This window comes from Erinaceus europaeus, chromosome 20, assembly GCF_950295315.1.
Source record: "Erinaceus europaeus chromosome 20, mEriEur2.1, whole genome shotgun sequence".
Classification (NCBI taxonomy): Eukaryota; Metazoa; Chordata; class Mammalia; order Eulipotyphla; family Erinaceidae; genus Erinaceus; species Erinaceus europaeus.
In genome coordinates this window covers 24,486,008-24,505,047 of record NC_080181.1, presented here as the reverse complement: position 1 = coordinate 24,505,047, position 19,040 = coordinate 24,486,008, and the positions used below count along the sequence as shown (strand labels likewise).

The following is a 19,040-nucleotide window of genomic DNA, read 5'->3' as shown; positions in this document are numbered from 1 at the left end:
CCTGCAAGTCTGCATCACTGCTTCTGAAGCATCTCCCCCCTGCTGGTAGGGAGCTGAGGACTTGAACTCAGATCCTTGTGCAGGTCCCTGTGCTTAATCTTATGTGTAATTAACCAGGTGTGACACCACCACCCAACCCCCCCACACACACACACCTTTTAAGTTCTTAAAAACAAAATCTTCTGGCTTCCTGTAATTTTACTCCTTTAATAATGCGAGTGAACTTCCTACACCTGCTCTTCCTTTTTCTGGCTGTCATTGGGGCTTCACCTTTAGGTTAATTTTTCCAGCTAGAAAAATATACACAGACAGACACCAAAGGACTGAAGCTTCCCCAAGTGTGGGAGCAAGCTCAATTTTTTTTTTCGCTTGTTTTTTTGTTGTTGCTATCAAAGTTACCACTGGGGCTCAGTGCTTGCACAACTCCACCACTCCCTATGACTATTTTTCCTTTTTCTTTGATAAAGAGTGGGGGTGATAGAAAAGGAAAGACACAGCACTAGTCCACTGCAGGTAGGGATTAGCAACTTGAATGCAGGTCCTCACAAATGGTTATTATGTGTGCACTCTGCTGGGTATACCAACCATAAACCAAACCCCTTCTGTTCTTTTTTTTTTCTATTTTATTTTTTAGGACAGAGAAACTGAGAGGAGGAGGAGATAGAGAGGGAAAGAAAAAGACAGATACCTGCAGCATTGCTTTATCACTCATGAAATATCCCTTCTGCAGGTGGGAACTGGGGGGTTGAACCAGGTCTCTGTGCTTGGTAACCTGTGCACTTAACCAAGTACACCACTGTCCAACTGCCCCCCTCACCCCTACCTGCTTTTAAGAAATGCCTAGATGAAGCCACATTTTGGAGACTATTAAATAACTAGTGAGAGATTAATCAAGTCACCTCTAATTTGTTTCTTAATGCAGTAAAATTGTATTTTGAAATTTAGTATGTCAGTAGAAACATTCAAAAAGATGTTCTCTTTTCCAAATCCATTTCCCTTTTTTTTTTTTTTTTTTTAAACAAAGCACTGCTCAGCTCTGGCTTATTGTGGTGCTGGGGACTGAACCTAGGACCTTTGGTGCCTCAGGCCTGAAAAGTATTTTTGCATAACCAATATGCTGTCTCCCCAGCCCCCATTTTACTTTTTAAAGGCTTCATCTCTTCAGTCTCACCAAAAGAGAAAAAAATTGCGTGCATGCACACACACGGGGAAGAGAAAAAGAAAGACTAGTGCCTAGACCAGACACCTTTGCTGTCAAATTCCACAAACTGAATTTTTGCTGCCATCTTCTGGCAGTAGGTGTTCAGAAGAAGCATGAAGTGCTGATTCTATAAACAAAATCTAAACCCTCCTGCAGGCCACACAGAGATGTTTTCACCTGTTAAAAGATGAGAATAAGAAATGATTTTGCTTATTTATTCAAAAAGGTCATGTGCTTTTACATCAATTTGGTTTCAAAGGACCTCAGGTTGTGAAATTGAGGTGAACATGACATTTCTTTTGCCATATAATTTCACGTTGAAAAAGCTTCAACAAGAACCTTCAAAACCCAGTTTTAACATTCTCACACAAACTAGGATATTACACAAATAATAAACTTCTTTCAATAGTCAATCTTCTCAATTTCATCCATGTCTTCAGGGTCAAGCTGATTAATACTGCTGTCTAAAAGAACAGAAGAGAATAGAACAAGTCTTATTCCAAGGCCTAAATGAAACTAACTTCCACCCAACTCAATCTCTGAAAACAACAATTTTGAAAATATATGTTCCTGTGAGGAGATACACAAAAAGTAATGAGATAGGAACATTCTCAAGATTATAGACGGGAATAAATCTAGTGAGTATGAACTAAAATAACATCAAACGCAACTGGTAATGGAGCATGCATGTGTAGATACCTTTGGACATAAGGACAGAGTGCAAATGAGGAGGGGCCACTTTCTAAGATGAGCTTTTAAAATACGATTCTATCCTGAATTCCCTGGGCAGACAACTTCACCAATGTGTCCCAAACTCACCTCTCCAGAGCCCTAACCCACTAGGAAAAGATAGAAACAAGATGGGGGGTATGGATCGACCTGCCAACGCCCATGTCCAGTGGAGAAGCAATTACAGAAGCCAGAATTTCCACATCCTGTACCCCAAAAAGAATTTAGCATAATGATAAAATAGCATAAAGGCTATGTAAAAGACTTTAGTTATGAAGCTCTGGGGTTCCAGGCTCAGTCCCCCAGCACCACCATAAACCAACTTGAGCAGTTCTCTGGTTAAAAAACAACAATGAAATGTCCTATTTCGTAGGAGAAAGGGAAAAAAGCAAAAAGAAGAGGACTATAATTTTAAAGAACTTTATTACTTTGCTTACTGTGGTTCTTTATAGGATGTGGAAATCTGTTCTAGATCCCAGAGTGAGCAATAACATACAAAGTTGGGCTCATATTAATTCCTCTTCATTTTTAAACATTAACTATATGATAGGAATTGTTTAGCCCAACTGTTTCAAATTAGGAACTCTATGAAGTTAAATCTATACTCATGATGCCAACTCCCCTTCTGCTGTAAACTCAAGGTCCTGACAAATACGACCACCACTGCTGTCAGTCCACAGTTCTTACTATCAAAGGCAAAGACACTTACTGAAATGATCCTGGATCTTCATAAGCAGGGGTAGCTTATCCACTTCAATCATGTTAAAGGCAAGGCCTTTTTTCCCAAAGCGTCCTGTTCGCCCTATGCGGTGAAGGTAGGTCTCATAGTCTGGTTCCTTCACTTGGTTTATAGGGAGATCAAAATTCACAACGATGGTGACCTGCTTCACATCAATCCCTGGAAGAGGAGAGATACTGTAGGGACCCATAACTGTTCCCCTAGGATATAGCCACATTTGCCAGGGGAATTCTTATTTAATAGACATATTTTATAAAGCAAACCTGGTTTTACCTTATTGAAATGGTAACACTAATTATTGAAACAGGTACTCTAGTCAGTTGCTTACACAGTATGTCTGTGATGCTGGAGAAGCTAACTTTACATGTATTTAGAAGTCTAAATATATGCTGTGAGAGAGAGAGAGAGAGAGAGAATGTTCCTGGAGAAGGGCCCTCATCAAGCCCACAAAGTCACCCCCCCCCCCCCGCTTCTGTGCTAAGTCCCTGGCAGGCCCCTTAGTCTAGAGGCCACTTACCATTCATAGGGTCCTGGATCTACTCCATTCCACAGCTAGTCAGGTCCTCCTTATCTCATCTCAACAGCTACAACTATTTCTAGATTGATTCCCAACCCCAGCACTCCTTCAATATTTTATATGATGGTCACTATGGCAATATTCAGAGTTCATGTGTTAGGAACCAAGTACCAAAAATTCAAGACTTCCAAAACCACCAAACACCTCATCCCTTCCTCTCCTGACTCACAAATTCAGCACTAGAACCATACATTCTTGCCCTTTCCCAGGAAACTATAAATTCTCACTGAATTAAATTTCTACCTTTCCTTCAAAATCTTTCAAATCTAACACGGGTCCCAGGAAAACTTCTGTAATCCCCCAGTGCCTTCATTCACCAACACTAATTAGCTGTCCAGGTCATAATCCTTGTCCCTCTTGCATGTGCTTTGCCTCTGGAATTCTCTGTTGTTCATGAAACAATGGTAATGAATTCTAAAGCTTTATTTCAAGTGGAGTAAGTCAGACACAGAGGCTATTGCAACATGATTTAATTTATATGGCATTCTAAAAGAGACAATTCAGACACAGAAATCTAATTAGCAACGTCAGAAACTAGGTGATGGAAGGGGGGGGAAGCCTGATAGCAAAAGAAATTCTAAGATTGAAATGTTCTGTCAACTGATTATGGCTACCCTTACTACATGTTTGTTAAACTTCTAATGAACTGAGTCTGTAAAAAGAATGAATTATCCCATGTAATTTATAAATCAGTGAACTTGACTTCAAATACACACCTCGAGCGCAGACATTGGTTGTTATAAGAACTTTCTCTTTCCCATCCCGAAATCTCTGGATGATAGAAGCTCGCTGATCCACAGTCAGCTCTCCACTTAAGAGGGACACTTGGTGGCCATCCTGCATCATTTCCACAGTCAGCCACTTGGCATTTCGACGAGTCTACATGAGAAAAAAGAAACCCAGCACAGCACTCCAAGTTAAAGAAGAGTAGCGGGGCGGGGGGGGGGGGGGTAGCACAGCGGGTTAAACACATAAGGATCCCGGTTCAAGCCCGTGGCTCCCCACCTGCAAGGCAGTCGCTTCATAGGCAGTGAAGCAGGTCTGCAGGTGTATATCTTTCCTCCTATCTGTCTTTCCTCTTGTCTCTCAATTTCTCTCTGTCCTATCCAACAACAACAACAACAGTTATGACAACAATAACAACTACCACAAGGGCAACAAAATAGGAAAAATGGCCTCCAGGAGCAGTGGATTTGTAGTGCAGGCACCAAACCTCAGCAACAACCATAGAGGCAATAAATAAATAAATAAATAAATAGAGTAGCCATATCTGCAAAGGGCATGTATGCAGGCAGGGGAGCTGGAAAGGTTGGAGAGGAGTTATGTTTCACCTCTCTCTGTGTCCTAGAGTAGCCTTAGAATGTGGCACAGAATTCTCTTTCCCCATGTGCTTCTAAAGGTCACACCCTCTCAACCACTGAAAGCTTTGGTTTCTCCATCATGAAACAGACATCTTAAGAAAGTCCTGCCTACTTCACAAGGTGGTAGGACCAATAAAATGACAATGTGATAATAAGAGCAGACACTGAGAGTGTTTCATGTACAGCAGGCATTTTTGCAAAAATCTTGACCAATTCATCATTTGCTTTCACAACAATGTAATGAAATACCTATCTAATTTCACTGAAAAAACTGTAAAACTGAGACATCAGAGAGAGAGCTCACCAGGGAGGGTGTATACCTTGGCATACATGCAGCCCAGGTTTAACCATATGGAAGGTTCTATTCCTCCTCCTCTTTATCTGTCTCCATATCTGAATGAAAAAGCAGCCTGAACAGTCAAATAGTCATACATGGAAAAGGCCCCAGCCACACACAAAAAATTTTTAATGAATTGTTTTAAGTTTTAAAAAGACATTAAATAATTTATGCAAGACTTCCTGGCTAGTCCATATTTACTCTACAAATATATTCTCAGTGCTGCCCCTGTTCCAGGCTGGTCATAAAAAATGTGAGATAATAAAACACAAATACAAAAATGAAAACAAGGTGCTATAAATAGTGAGTAACTGAATATGAATAGACACTTTACACATTGTGGTTTAAGAACAGAACATTTTTAACCTGGTAAAAGTCATCTCCTTAAACCCTACAATAAACAGTAACCTAAATGGGAAAGGATTAGAACCAACCTCTCCCATAAATAAGGATGCCTTTGTGTGACACCATACTGAAGTCCTATTCCATTACTAAACTTGCCTAAGTGTCACCCATAAAATGCTTTTTCTTCTAGCGTTTGCCCTTCTTCCGTAGCCAGTTAATGGCTTTGAAAGTGACTGGGATCCATGTGGATTCAGTCGGCTAGGAAGGATCGTCAGTTTCCCCAATGAATGGGTACTCACGGGATGCACCACGGGAAGGTTGATCCAGTGCAGCTGGTCACTTCTAATTTCATTTATAGTCAAGAGTTGCTCTGCTGCTTCACAGACAAAAACGTCTAAGACGTGCTGCATGCCTGGTTCTCTGGTGCTCTTTACATTGCCCCACCCCCACCTCCTGGACTTTCCATGAAGTCCAGGTGTGATCAAGGCAAATCTCCGCAGTTACCTGGCAGAAGATAATAGCCTGGCCAATGGTGATGCCGCCATAAATGTTGCACAGAGCTTGGTATTTGTCCTTCCTGTGCTCGCACAACACGTAATACTGTCGGATGTTGTTCAGGGTCAGCTCCTCTTTCCGTAACTTGATAACGTTAGGGTCAGGAATGATGCGCTCTGCAAACTGCCACACAGAGTCCTCAAAGGTTGCTGAAAAAAGAAGCATCTGGCATTCGGAGGGTAAAGCTCTGTAAAAGAAAAGGGAAGAAAGCCCTCAGCCACCTGCCACCCTTGTCAATCATGGAGGCATGTCTAATACAAGTAGCTGCTCTGCCTATGCTGGCTGGGGTCAGAGGTCAGCAACAAATCATACATCCATCCTCTCTGACACCAAGAATTTGGACATATACATAAAACTGAATGTAAAAAGACAAAAACAAAAAAACAACAACTGAATGTTGCACCGAGGAGTAAGAGACTGGAAAGGCATTCTCAAGAGTTTGAAGTTTTGGGGTTTTTTGTTTAAATTTTTTTAATAGTATTTATTTATTTATTTATTATTGGATAGAGGCAGAGAGAAATTGAGAAAGGAGGGGGAGATATGGAGAGAGACAGAGAGACACCTGCAGCCCTGCTTCACCACTTGTAAAGCTTTCCCCGTGCAGGTGGGGATCGGGGCTTGAACTCTACTCTCTGTGCACTGTAATGTATGTGCTTAACCAGGTGTGCCACCACCCGGCCCCTTAATTCTTTTTAAATTATATTTTATGTTTGTCTATTTGATAGAGACAGCCAGAAATTGAAAGGGAAGGGGAGATAGTGAGACAGACAGAGAGACACCTGAAGCCCTACTTCACCACTTGTGAAGTTTCCTGCCTGCAAGTGGGGGCCAGAAGCTTGAACCTAGGACCTTGCACATTGTAATGTGTGCACTTAACCATGTGTGTCACTGCCTGGCCCTGAATTTGAAGTTTTTTGTACCAATTTCTTCCTGAGGAGAGACAGAAGTTAAGCCAAGTGTTGGGTGGGGAATGTCCAGCTGTTGCTCTAAAATTATTTGGTCTGGACCTACCAAGGCAACAGCATACAGGATATAAAATTCAGTAAATCTCGGGACCTTTTTTCATGGCAACATTAAGTGCTGATTTTTAATAAGACAATTTTGTAGTCCCTGAATGGTGTTATGAATATCCAAACATCCCTTGGCAGAAAAAGGTTCCCTATTCCCAATCCAGATGCTCTTCACAGCTCTCAGCTTACACAATGTTAAATGGAGATAGACTATTCATTGATGGCAAATATTCTACCTCTTTGGAGGGAATGAACAATAACCACAACTAACTGTAGAATGGGAAGAACCTAAATATAAATAAGAGAGAAAAGGAAGATAGCATCATGGTTATGCAAAGACACTCTCATGCCGAAGCTCCTAAATCCCAAATTCAATCCCCCAAAACCGCCATAAACCAGAATTTAGCAGTTAAATAAACAAACAAACAAACAAACAAAAGAGAGCAAGAGGAGAAAATGCTACTACATGTAAAATACAAACAATCCAACATGAATACAGGGCTAGTTTAAATAAAAGTTCAGAAACACAAAATAAATCTGTAGAGTTGGCAGTTAGGACAATCAAGCTATCTGGCCGTCACTCCTGGGGAGTGACAGGCAAGGGGTTGTAAGGGACTTCTGGGGTGCAGGTAGAGTTCCAGTTATTGAGCTGAGTTGTTGTTACATAAGCATAGTGCTTCATGCTAATCCACTTTGACTCATGCATTTCTATGTACACATCTTATGCATCAACAGATATAAGTTCAGTGAAAGAGATAGATCAGAAAGAAATTATCTCTTTTGAGAAGACAGAGCACATAGAAGAATCAACTTATAGTGCTAAATATTCCAGTGATTTCCAAACACGATGTTAAGCCTGAGTCATTTGTGGAGCTTTGCGAAATCACAGACAGATTTCTGGTCAGTTATAGGATGGGTTACTGTCTCTGCTTCCTATCATCCACTAATATGACTACTTAGAAATAAGAAGAGGGGGCCCGGTGGTGGCACACCAGGTTAAGTGCACATTAGTACAAAGTGCAAGGACCCATGCAAGGATCCCAATTTGAGCCCCCAGCTCCCCACCTGCAGGGGGGTCACTTCACAAGTAGTGAAGCAGATCTGCAGGTTTCTTTCTTTCTTCCTATCTTCCCTTCCCCTCTCAATTTCTCTGTCCTATTCAAAAAGAAAAAAAGAGAGATAAGAAGATATGAAATCACAAAGATATAGAGAACTGAGGAGTAACTGGTGAGTAAAATATTACAGTATGATTTTTAAAGATGGAAAGGGTGGTAGACAGGAGAAAATGGAGCTTTACTGGCAGTACTAACAGAAGAAAATGAAGAAAAAGGCAACAAAGCATCCTTTGGCCGTAGCACACAAATGAGTATTACTCCATCCTTCTCTGGCTAGCAGGACTCTGTAAGTGAGTAAAGTTACATTTCCTGTTCCGCGGTAACCCAGTCAGTTTTCCTATGGGTGCACAAATGGGAAAATTCTGATACTATGTTTAATTTCTTTCAATGTATAACTAATTCTACCAGATCTTTAACCAATAATGATGATGTCTATATTCTTTTTCTTTTTTTTTTTTTTGCCTCCGGGGTTTATCGATAGGGCTCGGGTGCCTGCAATACAAATCCACTGCTCCTGGAGGCTATTTTTCTCATTTTGCTTCCCTTGTTGTTGTGTTGTAGTTGTTAGTGTTGTATGTCATATGATGTCTACATTCTATCAATGAATATGTTAAATCAGAGCAACAACAAAATAATCCCCCATCTCATTGGAACTTTGATTTGAAAAACAAAGTTTCAAACTATCCTCTTGAGTCTTTACTAGTGACCTGGGAGGAAAAACAGTTGACAAAGTATTGGACTCATAAGCATGAGGTACTGAGTTCAGGAGCATTATGTGCTACAAAGATGCTCTGAATCTCTCAAATCTCTCGAATCTCTCTCTTACTCTCATTTTCCTCTCCTCTTTCTTTCCCCCTCATAAATAGATAGGAAGGGTGAGAAATAGGAGAGGGAGGAGAATTAGAAAATGCAAAACAGAGGGCCAAGTGGCATTGTAGTGGGTTAAGCACACATGGCTCGAGGCTCAAGGCCCGGTTTGAGGTCCCGGCTCCCCACCTGCAGGGGAGTCACTTCACAAGTGGTGAAACAGGTCTGCAGGTGTCTATCTTTCTCTCCCCCTCTCTGTCTTCCTCTCCTCTCTCCATTTCTCTCTGTCCTATCCAACAATGACAGAAATAATAACCACAAAGGCAACGAAAATGGGGAAAAATGGCCTCCAGGAGCAGTTAATTCGTAGTGCAGGCACCAAGCCCAAGCAATAAACCTGGAGGCAAAATGAAATAAAAAAGAAAAAGAAAATGCAAAATAAAATACTGGGGGCTGAGCAGTAGCCACCTGCAAGGGGGAAGCTTCACAAATGGTGAAGGAGTATTGCAGGTATCTCTTTGTCTCTTTCCGCTATCTCCTCCTTCCCTCCCAATTACTCTCTGTAGCCAAAATAAATAAATAATAGTAATAAAACAAAAAAATATTAAATTTTACATTTCAATATCTTTGGTTTTAGCACCACATGCAAGTAAAGAAGACTTCAAGCAGCTCAGAGAAGTACTATTGCAAAAAAGAAGAGGAGGAGCAAAAAATCCTATTGTATTCTGAGATAGAAAGAAACATATCACTGCTGTCTTGGTTACTAAATATAGCTATTTGCTTAATTAGCCTTATTTATTTACTCTTTGCAAAACAGCCATGTTTGCGTGTCTTTCTTTTTTTAAATTTATTTTATTTATTTATTCCCTTTTGTTGGCCTTGTTGTTATAGTTATTATTGTTGTCATTGTTGGATAGGACAGAGAGAAATGGAGAGAGGAGGGGAAGACAGAGAGGAGGAGAGAAAGATAGACACCTGCAGACCTGCTTCTCCGCCTGTGAAGTGACTCCCCTGCAGGCGGGGAGCCAGGGTTCGAACCGGGATCCTTATGCCGGTCCTTGTGCTTTGTGCCACCTGCGCTTAACCCGCTGTGCTACAGCCCGACTCCCATTTGTGTGTCTTAAAACTAACCAGTAATAGTCTACCAAAAAAAGAAAAGAAAAGAAAAATGCTGAATGTGAAGATTACCTTTGAATACGAATGCTTTGATCTGAGAATCCTTGCGTGTCAATCATCACATCTGCTTCATCAAGGACAAATACACGAATCTTAGTCAAATCAATTAATTTTCGTTTGAAACACCAATCTAGGACAGTCCCAGGAGTGCCGATTATAATCTGTTTGGTGATGTCAGAACCTCTGGGAACTACGGAGAAAAGAGTTTAAAGAATCCTTCAGATGTAAGCAACCTTAACAGTCTACATTTGGGACAATTCAATAGAACTCAAGCAAAAATAGATTTCTTTTTCTTCTTTTTTTCACTTTATTTTTTTTCTGGCTCCAGGGTTATCGCTGGGGTTTGATGCCTGCATTACAAATCCACTGCTCCTGGAGGCCATTTTCTGCTCATTTCATTGCCCTTTTTGTTATTGTTATTGTTGTCATTGCTGTTGTTGTTGGATAGGACAGAAAGAAATCCAGAGGGGAAGGGAAGACAGAGGGGGAAAGATAGACACTTGCAGACCTGTTTCACCGCTTGTGAAGCAACAGCACCTGCAGGTGGAGAGCCAAGGGCTTGAACTGGGATCCCAACGCCGCCAGTACTTGAGCTTTGCTCCATGTGCGCTTAACGCACCACACTACCTCCCAGCCCCACAAAAATAAGATCACTGAAAGATCACTGCAGTTTTTGATTTTGTTAAAATTTTGGAGGTAATTTTATGTTTCTGTATTTAAAGTAACAATACAATCCTGCATACCCGGTTCCAATCCACATTTAAAAAGTTACCTTGTGGGAGTCGGGTGGTAGCACAGTGGGTTAAGCGCACATGGCGTGAAGCACAAGGACCGGCATAAGGAAACTGGTTCAAGCCCCTGACTCCCCACCTGTAGGGGAGTCGCTTCACAAGCGGTAAAGCAGCCCTGCAGGTGTCTATCTTTCTCTCCCCCTCTCTGTCTTCCCCTCCTCTCTCCATTTCTTTCTGTCCTATCCAACAACGATGACAACAACAGCAATAATAACTACAACAATAAAAAGCAACAAGGGCAACAAAAGAGAAAATAAATATAAAATTTTTTTTAAAAAGTTACCTTGCTCAAACACTAATTCAAAGGGACATGTGATGTGTACCCCTATGTTCATAGATGTATTATTCACAATAGCCAAAGGTTGGAAGCAGCCTAAATGCCTCATCAAGTGATGACTGGCTAGAGCAATTATGGGATATATATTCAGTTGAATACTGTTCTGCAATCAAAAAATATGATTGTGTCCTTTGAGACAAAATGAATAGAACTGGAGGTGATTATACTTAGCAAAGTAAGTTAAGAGATGAAAGACAACCACGGGATGATTTCACTCATGTGGCATCTAGAACATGAACTTGAAAGAAAAAAAAATATTTATTTCCTTTTTGTTGCCCTTGTCTACAAAAGCATCTTCAAAGAGAATGTGAAAATATTTTCTGGTCCTCACTATGTGGTAGGAGTTGGGCTTTACCTCTATCATTTTATATCATTTTAATAAGTCAATGATACAAGTGCTACTATAGGTCCCGTCCCCATTTTAGATAAGTTATAGGACATAATTACTGTTGAAGTCAGATTTAAAACAGTCAGACAAGACTGATTTACTGATACATACTTCGGTTCCCACGAATGGCATACATCACTTGAACATCTACACAGAATTTTCCCATCTGTTCAACCACACGGCCAGTTTGTAGAGCCAGTTCATAAGTAGGAGCCAGGCAGAGGCACTATGAGATACAGACAGGAGGGAGGAGAGAGATTCACATAAACCATCATTCAAATTTTAAATACAACTAAAATTTGTATACGGAAATACACAGGAATGAAATTGGAGGTGATGGTTATTTTAAATTCAATACAATTTTTCAGTGACTAGATCGGAGGTGAGTGTTAAGTATGGGAGGAGCAAAGTGACTGATAGATGGAAAAACAGGTGCCTTTTATGTATTGCTCTCCAAAGGATGATGCAGAAACAACACAGGTCATCGGCCATACTTTTTTGATGGGGAAAGAATGGAATGTTGGGAGGAGGAATTAGAAAGAGAAAATGCAAAATAAAATATTGGTTGAGTATAAAAAGTCTGTTGTCTACTTCTAGAATACTCCCTACTTAAGCCACTTTATCTTTTTTTTCCACATCTTTTTTAAAATTTTTATTTATAAAATGGAAACACCGACAAGACCATAGGATAAGAGGGGCACAACTCCACACAATTCCCATCACCAGAACTCCGTATCCCATCCCATCCCCTGATAGTTTTCCTATTCTTTATCCCTCTGGGAGTATGGACCCAGGTACACTATGGGGTTCAGAAGGTGAAAGGTCTGGCTTCTATAATTGCTTCCCCGCTGAACATGAAGCCACTCCATCTTACACAGCTCTGGCAGACTATTCCTTCATTTCATGGTCAAATTTTTCACTGGTTATTTCCAACTTCCCTAAAAATGGTAGTTGAAAAAGGAAGCTGTTGGAATAAACTGGTGATATTTAGTATATTTATGTGTTTCAATTACAGATCTGTGACAGACAGGAATTGAAAACATGCAGTACAAAAAATAGTTCCAGAGGTTGGGTAGTGGCATATCTGGTTGAGCATACATGTTATAATGCTCAAGGACACTGGTTCAAGTACCCAGTCCCCACCTGCAAAGGGGAAGCTTTGCGAGTGGTAAAGCAGGGCTACAGATGTGTCTGTCTGTCTGTCTCTCTCTCTCTCTCTCTCTCCCTATCTTCCCCATCCCTCTCAATTCCTGGCTGTCTCTTTCCAATAAAGAAGTAAAATAATAAAAATATTTTAAAATAGTTCATATATTGAACTGTAAACTAATGTTAAATCAATTTAATAAAAAAGTGAAATGGGGGGCCAGGAGGTAGCGCAGCAGGTTAAGCACCAGGTAAGGATCCTGCTTCGAGCCCCTAGCTCCCCACCTGCAGGGGGGGTCATCTGTCTTCTCCTCCTCTCTCGATTTCTCTCTGTCCTATCCAACAACAACAGCAATAACAACAATAATAAACAACAAGGGCAACAAAAGGGAAAAAATAGCCTCCAGGAGCTGCGGATTCATAGTGCAGGCACCAAGCCCCAGCAATAACCCTGGAGGCATTTAAAAAAAAAGTGAAATAGGTTCCATATATATTTCTCCAAGTTTTTAAGTAGTTTTTCCTGAAGAATTTTCACTCATCAAAGTTCAAAGCTCAAATAAAAGTTTCATAAAACTTGTCTCAAAAAATAACAAGATTTCTTATGTTTGGCATAAGTCATCTACACCCATAGTTTATCCTGCAGATCAGATTGCAAGCTCCCTGAGAGAATAGAATCCTTGTTTTCCCCACAGCGTTACATGTATTCAATACTCAGGCATTCAATTTGTAAAAAAAAAAAAAAAAAGCTGATGAGGGCAGCTGGGGAAAAGGGGGATGATTATGATACTTGAAAGAGTGGAATAAGCTAGTTTCAGTACCTGTCAATTCCCTCTGAGTTTTGTGAACTCAATCAAGTATGACATTTTCTTCTCCAAGCCTCAGTCACTCCTCTGCTAGATGAGTGAAATGGGCTTTAACATACTCCAGACTTAGAGCTATGTAGCTAGTTTAATTTATGCCAAGAACAATGCTAAAACATACATTATTTCATTTAATCTATATGACAGTCCTATGAAAAAAGTGTTAATTTATTCATTCACTCAAAGTTTAATAGGTGGTCTCTACAAGCCAGGCATTGCATTGAGTGCTAGGACGCACAGGTGAAAAGAACAATGATTCATGCCTTCATAGATGTTATCTATGCAGACAAGGAAACAGACTCAGAAAAGACTTAATAGTTCACTTAAGACAGATTTAACTAGTAAGCTGGGATCAGAGCCAATGAAGCTATGAAACCTGAGCTTTCAATTACTACTTCATATCATTCTGTTAGTTTATGAAAGAATGCCTATTCCAAGTGTCATCTCATAGTAGCCAGGGAGGTGAACAGAGCTTACAAACATAAGGTCCCAAGTTAGATCCCCAGCACTGTATATGCCAGAGTGATGCTCTGGTTCTTGCTTTCTCTTACTTCTAGATAAGTAATCTTAAAAAAAAAAAAAAAACTGAACAAAAATTAAAATAAATATCATCCCATACTAACCATGCCACTGCAACAATATCACCAGTAACTAAAAGTCACTGTCATTGCATGCATTCCCATCCCTCTCTCTGCCATTCCTTACCTGTGGGAACAATTCCAAGGCATTAACTCTGCTTAGCATTGCCAAGACAAAAGCAGCTGTTTTTCCTGTTCCAGACTGGCTCTGGGCTATGAGGTTCTGGGGTCTGTAGAAAAAGAGAACACTGGGCATAAACTGACTACAAAAGCCTGGGCATAAACTAGATGTAAGAGATAGAAAATAACCAAGTTGGAATACCACTACCCTGGAAACTCACGGATGTGCCAGCATCATAGGGAGAGCCATCTCTTGGATTTTGGACGGTCTATTAAACCCCATTGTATAGATCCCTTTTAGTAACTCTTCCTTTCTGTCAGACAAAACAAAACACCTGAGATTGGCCAGTGGCCTCAGATACTAAGTTGGAAGTTAATGTCTAGTATCTATGTCAACCACTATACTGTAAACCAATAATACAATAAAGTTTTTTAAAAAGTACATTTCTAAATCAAATAATTTTGCAACTGAACTTTAGAAGCAGTATTCAGAAACAAATAAATATCCCAACATATACAATTATGTCTGTTCATCTGGACCATTAAAACAGTAAGTTATTCTAAATTTTTTTTTAAAAAATTTATATCTTTATTTATTTATTTATTGGATAGAGACAGCCAGAAATCTAGAGGGAAGGCGGCGATAGAGAAGGTGAAAGATAAGAGAGAGACCTGCAGCCCTGCTTCACCACTCGCAAGGTTTTCCCCATACAGGTGGGGACTGGGGGCTTGAACCCAGGTCCTTGAGCATTGCAACATGTGTGCTCAACCAGGCGTGCCACTGCCTGGCCCCAATAATAAGTTATTCTATAGTGTAAGCTAAGGGCAGTACTAAGAACTTCCACTGTGTTGAGAAACAGGAGGAAAGACTCCTATGAGATACAAATATGTTAGCTTTCCAGGAGAGTCTTGCTTCCCAGACAAGCAGACAACTAATTGAAATTTATTGTTTTGTTCTTCTTACGGACAACTTCTGATGCACTAACAGCAATTTTCAGAGAAGATAATTTATTTACTTTTTTTTTTAACCTGAGCACTGCTCAGTTTAAGCATATGTGGTGCGGGGGATTGAACCTGTAAATTTGGAGCCTCAGGCATGGGAGTCTTTTTGCATAATTATGCTACCTACCTTAACCAGAGAAGACAATTTTGTTTTATTTTAAATTGTATTTATTTATTGGATAGACGGCCAGAACTTGAGGTGGGAGGGGGTGATAGAGAGGAAGAGAGACAGAGACACACCTGCAGTACTGCTTCATCACTCGCAAAGCTTTCCCCCTACAGCTGGAGACCAGGGGCTCAAACCCAGACCCTTTCTCATTGTAATATGTATGCTCAACCAGGTACGCCCCCTCAGCCCCTAACAAATTTTTATTTAGGTAATTTTTATATCAATCCTATCTAGGAGCAAAAAAAGCAGTATTCCCTCATCCTTCTGAGCCAGTATTTTAAAAAAAAGTTGTCCCTGGGGTTTCATAAGTTGGGGGGAGGGAATAAAATGAAATAAACTATGACACTTCTACCTTCAGTGACATCTGTATTTTGGATGAACTTAATCAGTAGATTAGTTGGTAGATTACTGGTAGTCAACTCTTAATAAACTAGCTTTTCCCTCCATTTGGAAAAATGTGTGGATGTTGGGATTTGGAATTTTCCCTTTTACATACTCCAGATCAACAACTCTCTGTGATAAGATGTACTGATTTAATGATTTAATGACTTAAAATGATTTAATCATTTCAACCAAAATAAAATTAGGAAGATAAATGCTTATAGTATATCAATGGGACTGGGGAAGGACTGCAGAAGGATATTTTAGTTATCACTGTCCCTGTATTGTCGTACAAAGAGTAGTAATATGGCAATGTCTAGTTTAGCTATCTTCCTTAGTACAAAAAAGTTAACATATTTTAGTATCAAAAATGTTTTCATTGTAAACTACTGATAAGTTAATAAAAATGTTCTCAATTTGCTACTCTACTCAAGTATTCTAATTGTGTTCCCTTTTGAGCAACCTTTTACTAACATGTAAAACAAACACATCTCATTCTAATTTTAATACTAAATACTAGAACACAGTAGATCCTGATTTTTTTTTGTCAGAATAGCTTATTCTATGCTATGTTCCCACAGTAAAAGTAAAAACAAACAAACAAAAGCACTCACAGCCTTAGTTCTTCAAATGTTTTGACTGAGTAGAGTGGAGAGCTGGGATCCTTTTGTAAAACTTCAACTCGGTGACTGGATTCTACTAATGACTGCCGGATTAACTTGTTTAAGAGTGAATTAGCTGCCAAATCCACTAAAAAAAAAAAAAAAAAAAGAAAGAAAGAAAGAAAAAAAAAAAGCAAAGAGTAAAAAAGGGCCATTGCAAGGGGGAAGAAAATCAAACTTCCATTTGACAATTTGCTCTAACCCATGCAATAGTTTTCTCAAGTAACTACTCCTACTCTCATCTTTCTTCTGAAAGAAAATTCAGAAAGAATGACAACTCTGAGAATGTGTTCTTTAATAAAGGTCTAGTTTCTCATACTCTGCTGCTACCACCTTAATTTAAAGCCTACATCATCACTACTGGACCTAATTTTTTCTTGATAACTGAATATTCTTATCCCATTCCTGCATATTAATTTCACCTTTTGTATTTTTTTAATATTTATTTTATTTATTTATTCCCTTTTGTTGCCCTTGTTGTTTTATTGTTGTAGTTATTATTGTTGTTGTCGTTGTTGGATAGGACAGAGATAAATGGAGAGAGGAGGGGAAGACAGAGAGGAGGAGAGAAAGCTAGACACCTGCAGACCTGCTTCACCGCCTGTGAAGCGACTCCCCTGCAGGTGGGGAGCCGGGGTTCGAACCGGGATCCTTATGCCCGTCCTTGTGTTTTGCGCCACCTGCGCTTAACCCGCTGCGCTACAGCCCGACTCCCCATAATTTCACCTTTTTTAAAATTTACCTTTATCTGTTGGATAGAGACAGCCAGAAATGGAGGATGAAGGAGGAGATAGAGAGGGAGAAAGACAGACAGACCTGCGGCACTGCTTAGCCAATCGCAAAGCTTTCCCTCTGCAGGTGGAGACGGGGATATTGGACCTGAGTCCTTGCATATTGTGACATGTAAGCTCAACCTAGTGTGCCACCATTACATTTCATCACTACTTTCTGACATCCACCATAGAAGAAGAAAATAGAATAAAGGTAGTTATTTGCCAATTGAGATTATTCAGTCATTATAAAAACCACAATTAAATAAGAAAACATGCAAATAAACCAGAATACATGCAAATAAATCTATCTCCTACCTACATCTTCTTCATCTTCTTCAGTGTTGTTAACAGAATCATCTTAAACGATGGAAGAGAAACAATAATTGTAAACACCAAGTTGTGGAGAAATGTAAAGTGCAGTAGTATCCCGCTTGCCGACTCTACAAGTGTGCCCTGCAGTAAAGGCCATCTGGTGGAGGAGCGGGCAATAAAAGATTGGGAAGGTAGTAGAGGTCCTGAATGTTAAATTAAGGGAGCCAAAGGTATTTCAATTGTCAGGGACATGAGGAAAGCAATGCTTTTTTAAAATTAATTGAGGCCTGTGTGCTTTACCCTAACAGCACTCACCTAAGTTTGGGATTGCAGTACTCTTAATACCCCGAAGGTTCTTCCGGGGGTGGATGAGGTTTGAAAACTATTGAAAGACACAAATTTTAACCAACATTAGGAAGCAAGCCACCGAGCAGCCCAGTGCTCCCCTCACACTCTTTGCCTTTGCAATGTTGGCTATGAATTGATTCCTTCCAGGGACAGGTCTCCTGCCTGAAAAGTTGGAGGAGCCCTTCGGCTGTCCCCGAAGAAGAAGTTTCTCTTTATTAGGCCGCAAGTCTACAAGTGGCAGTCCTTGGGAGGTCACACAGCAGAAATGAGAGACAGCGGAGAGTTAAAGCGCCTTGGCAGACAAGATGGAAGCTAATGGAGGTTCAGTGTGAGACTAACTTAAAGGGAACAGAAATAGAGAAAACTCAGGGTCTACTGGGACTTCCAAGTGTCTTCATTTTGCCCTTTCATCCCTCAGCTCTCCTCTCTGCCCAACCCCGTGGCCCCTCTCCCACAATCCCCGCCTCGTATTTCCCTCCACCCCTGACGCCCCCCAGCATCACCGCTAGCGGGGCTCCCCCTCCCTGCCGCCCCTGCAGATTTCCCGCTGGGAGGGCGGTTCTAACCCCCCGCCCCTTTGCCCTCCCCAGTTCGGTGGCTGTTACGTGGCAATTCAGCCGCTCGCTCTCCGCAGCCCCAGCGTCGCCTGCCCAAAGAAACGACGCCATAGCTGCTGTCGCTGAGACCGCTGCTCCCGCCCCCAGCACGTGCGTCCACCTCTGGCGCGAGGCAGCGCCCGGCCCCGCCAGCGGCCAATGGGCGGCCGCGCCCGAGAGCCCTCACGGCCCGGCGCGCAGGCGCGGGAGCGCGCGGGAGGCGACAGGGTCCGGGGAGGAGGGAGGGAGCTCAGGGGAGGGAAAGAGGTGTGCGGATGAGACAGCTTTCGCTGTGGCCAGTTTTGGGGAGCGCGGGAGGGGGTGGGGCACTACCGAGGTGAACAGACAACTGTTGTCCCCTGCTAAGCTGGGACGCTGAGCAACTACCATGCTATACTGATTGACCAGACCCCCCCCCTGTCCCTCACCCCTCACACCTCCACCCAGGGAATTCTCCGGGTGATGAGGCTTCACACCCAAGGAATAACCGCCCTGCGTCAGTTCTACTGTCAGAATTTGCCCCATATCTCTGCTCAGGCTTTACCAGACCTCAGAAAAGCCAGCAAAATCCATAGGCAACAATGGGTGAATTTCATCTGACAAATGAACTAGAATGCAAAAAATGAGG

At 41.2% G+C, this 19,040-nt stretch overlaps 1 protein-coding gene across 2 annotated transcripts; it reads right to left on the bottom strand.

Annotated features, from left to right (window-relative positions):
• Positions 1 to 1,402: 1,402 nt before the first annotated feature.
• Positions 1,403 to 18,560, bottom strand: DDX25 (DEAD-box helicase 25). 2 transcript variants are annotated; one of them, XM_007539358.3, is made up of 12 exons: positions 18,422 to 18,560; positions 17,784 to 17,850; positions 17,472 to 17,513; positions 16,336 to 16,471; positions 14,391 to 14,483; positions 14,177 to 14,279; positions 11,580 to 11,694; positions 9,965 to 10,142; positions 5,794 to 6,031; positions 3,963 to 4,125; positions 2,640 to 2,828; positions 1,403 to 1,665 (listed from the first exon to the last, which is right to left on the bottom strand). In XM_007539358.3, the coding sequence occupies exons 1-12, from the start codon at positions 18,482 to 18,484 to the stop codon at positions 1,604 to 1,606; spliced, it is 1,449 nt and encodes a 482-aa protein (XP_007539420.1). In that variant the 5' UTR covers positions 18,485 to 18,560; the 3' UTR covers positions 1,403 to 1,603. The 2 variants fall into 2 exon arrangements, with proteins under 2 accessions (XP_007539420.1, XP_016050683.1); XM_016195197.2 differs by lacking the exon at positions 17,784 to 17,850 and having other exon boundaries at positions 18,422 to 18,539.
• Positions 18,561 to 19,040: the final 480 nt, after the last annotated feature.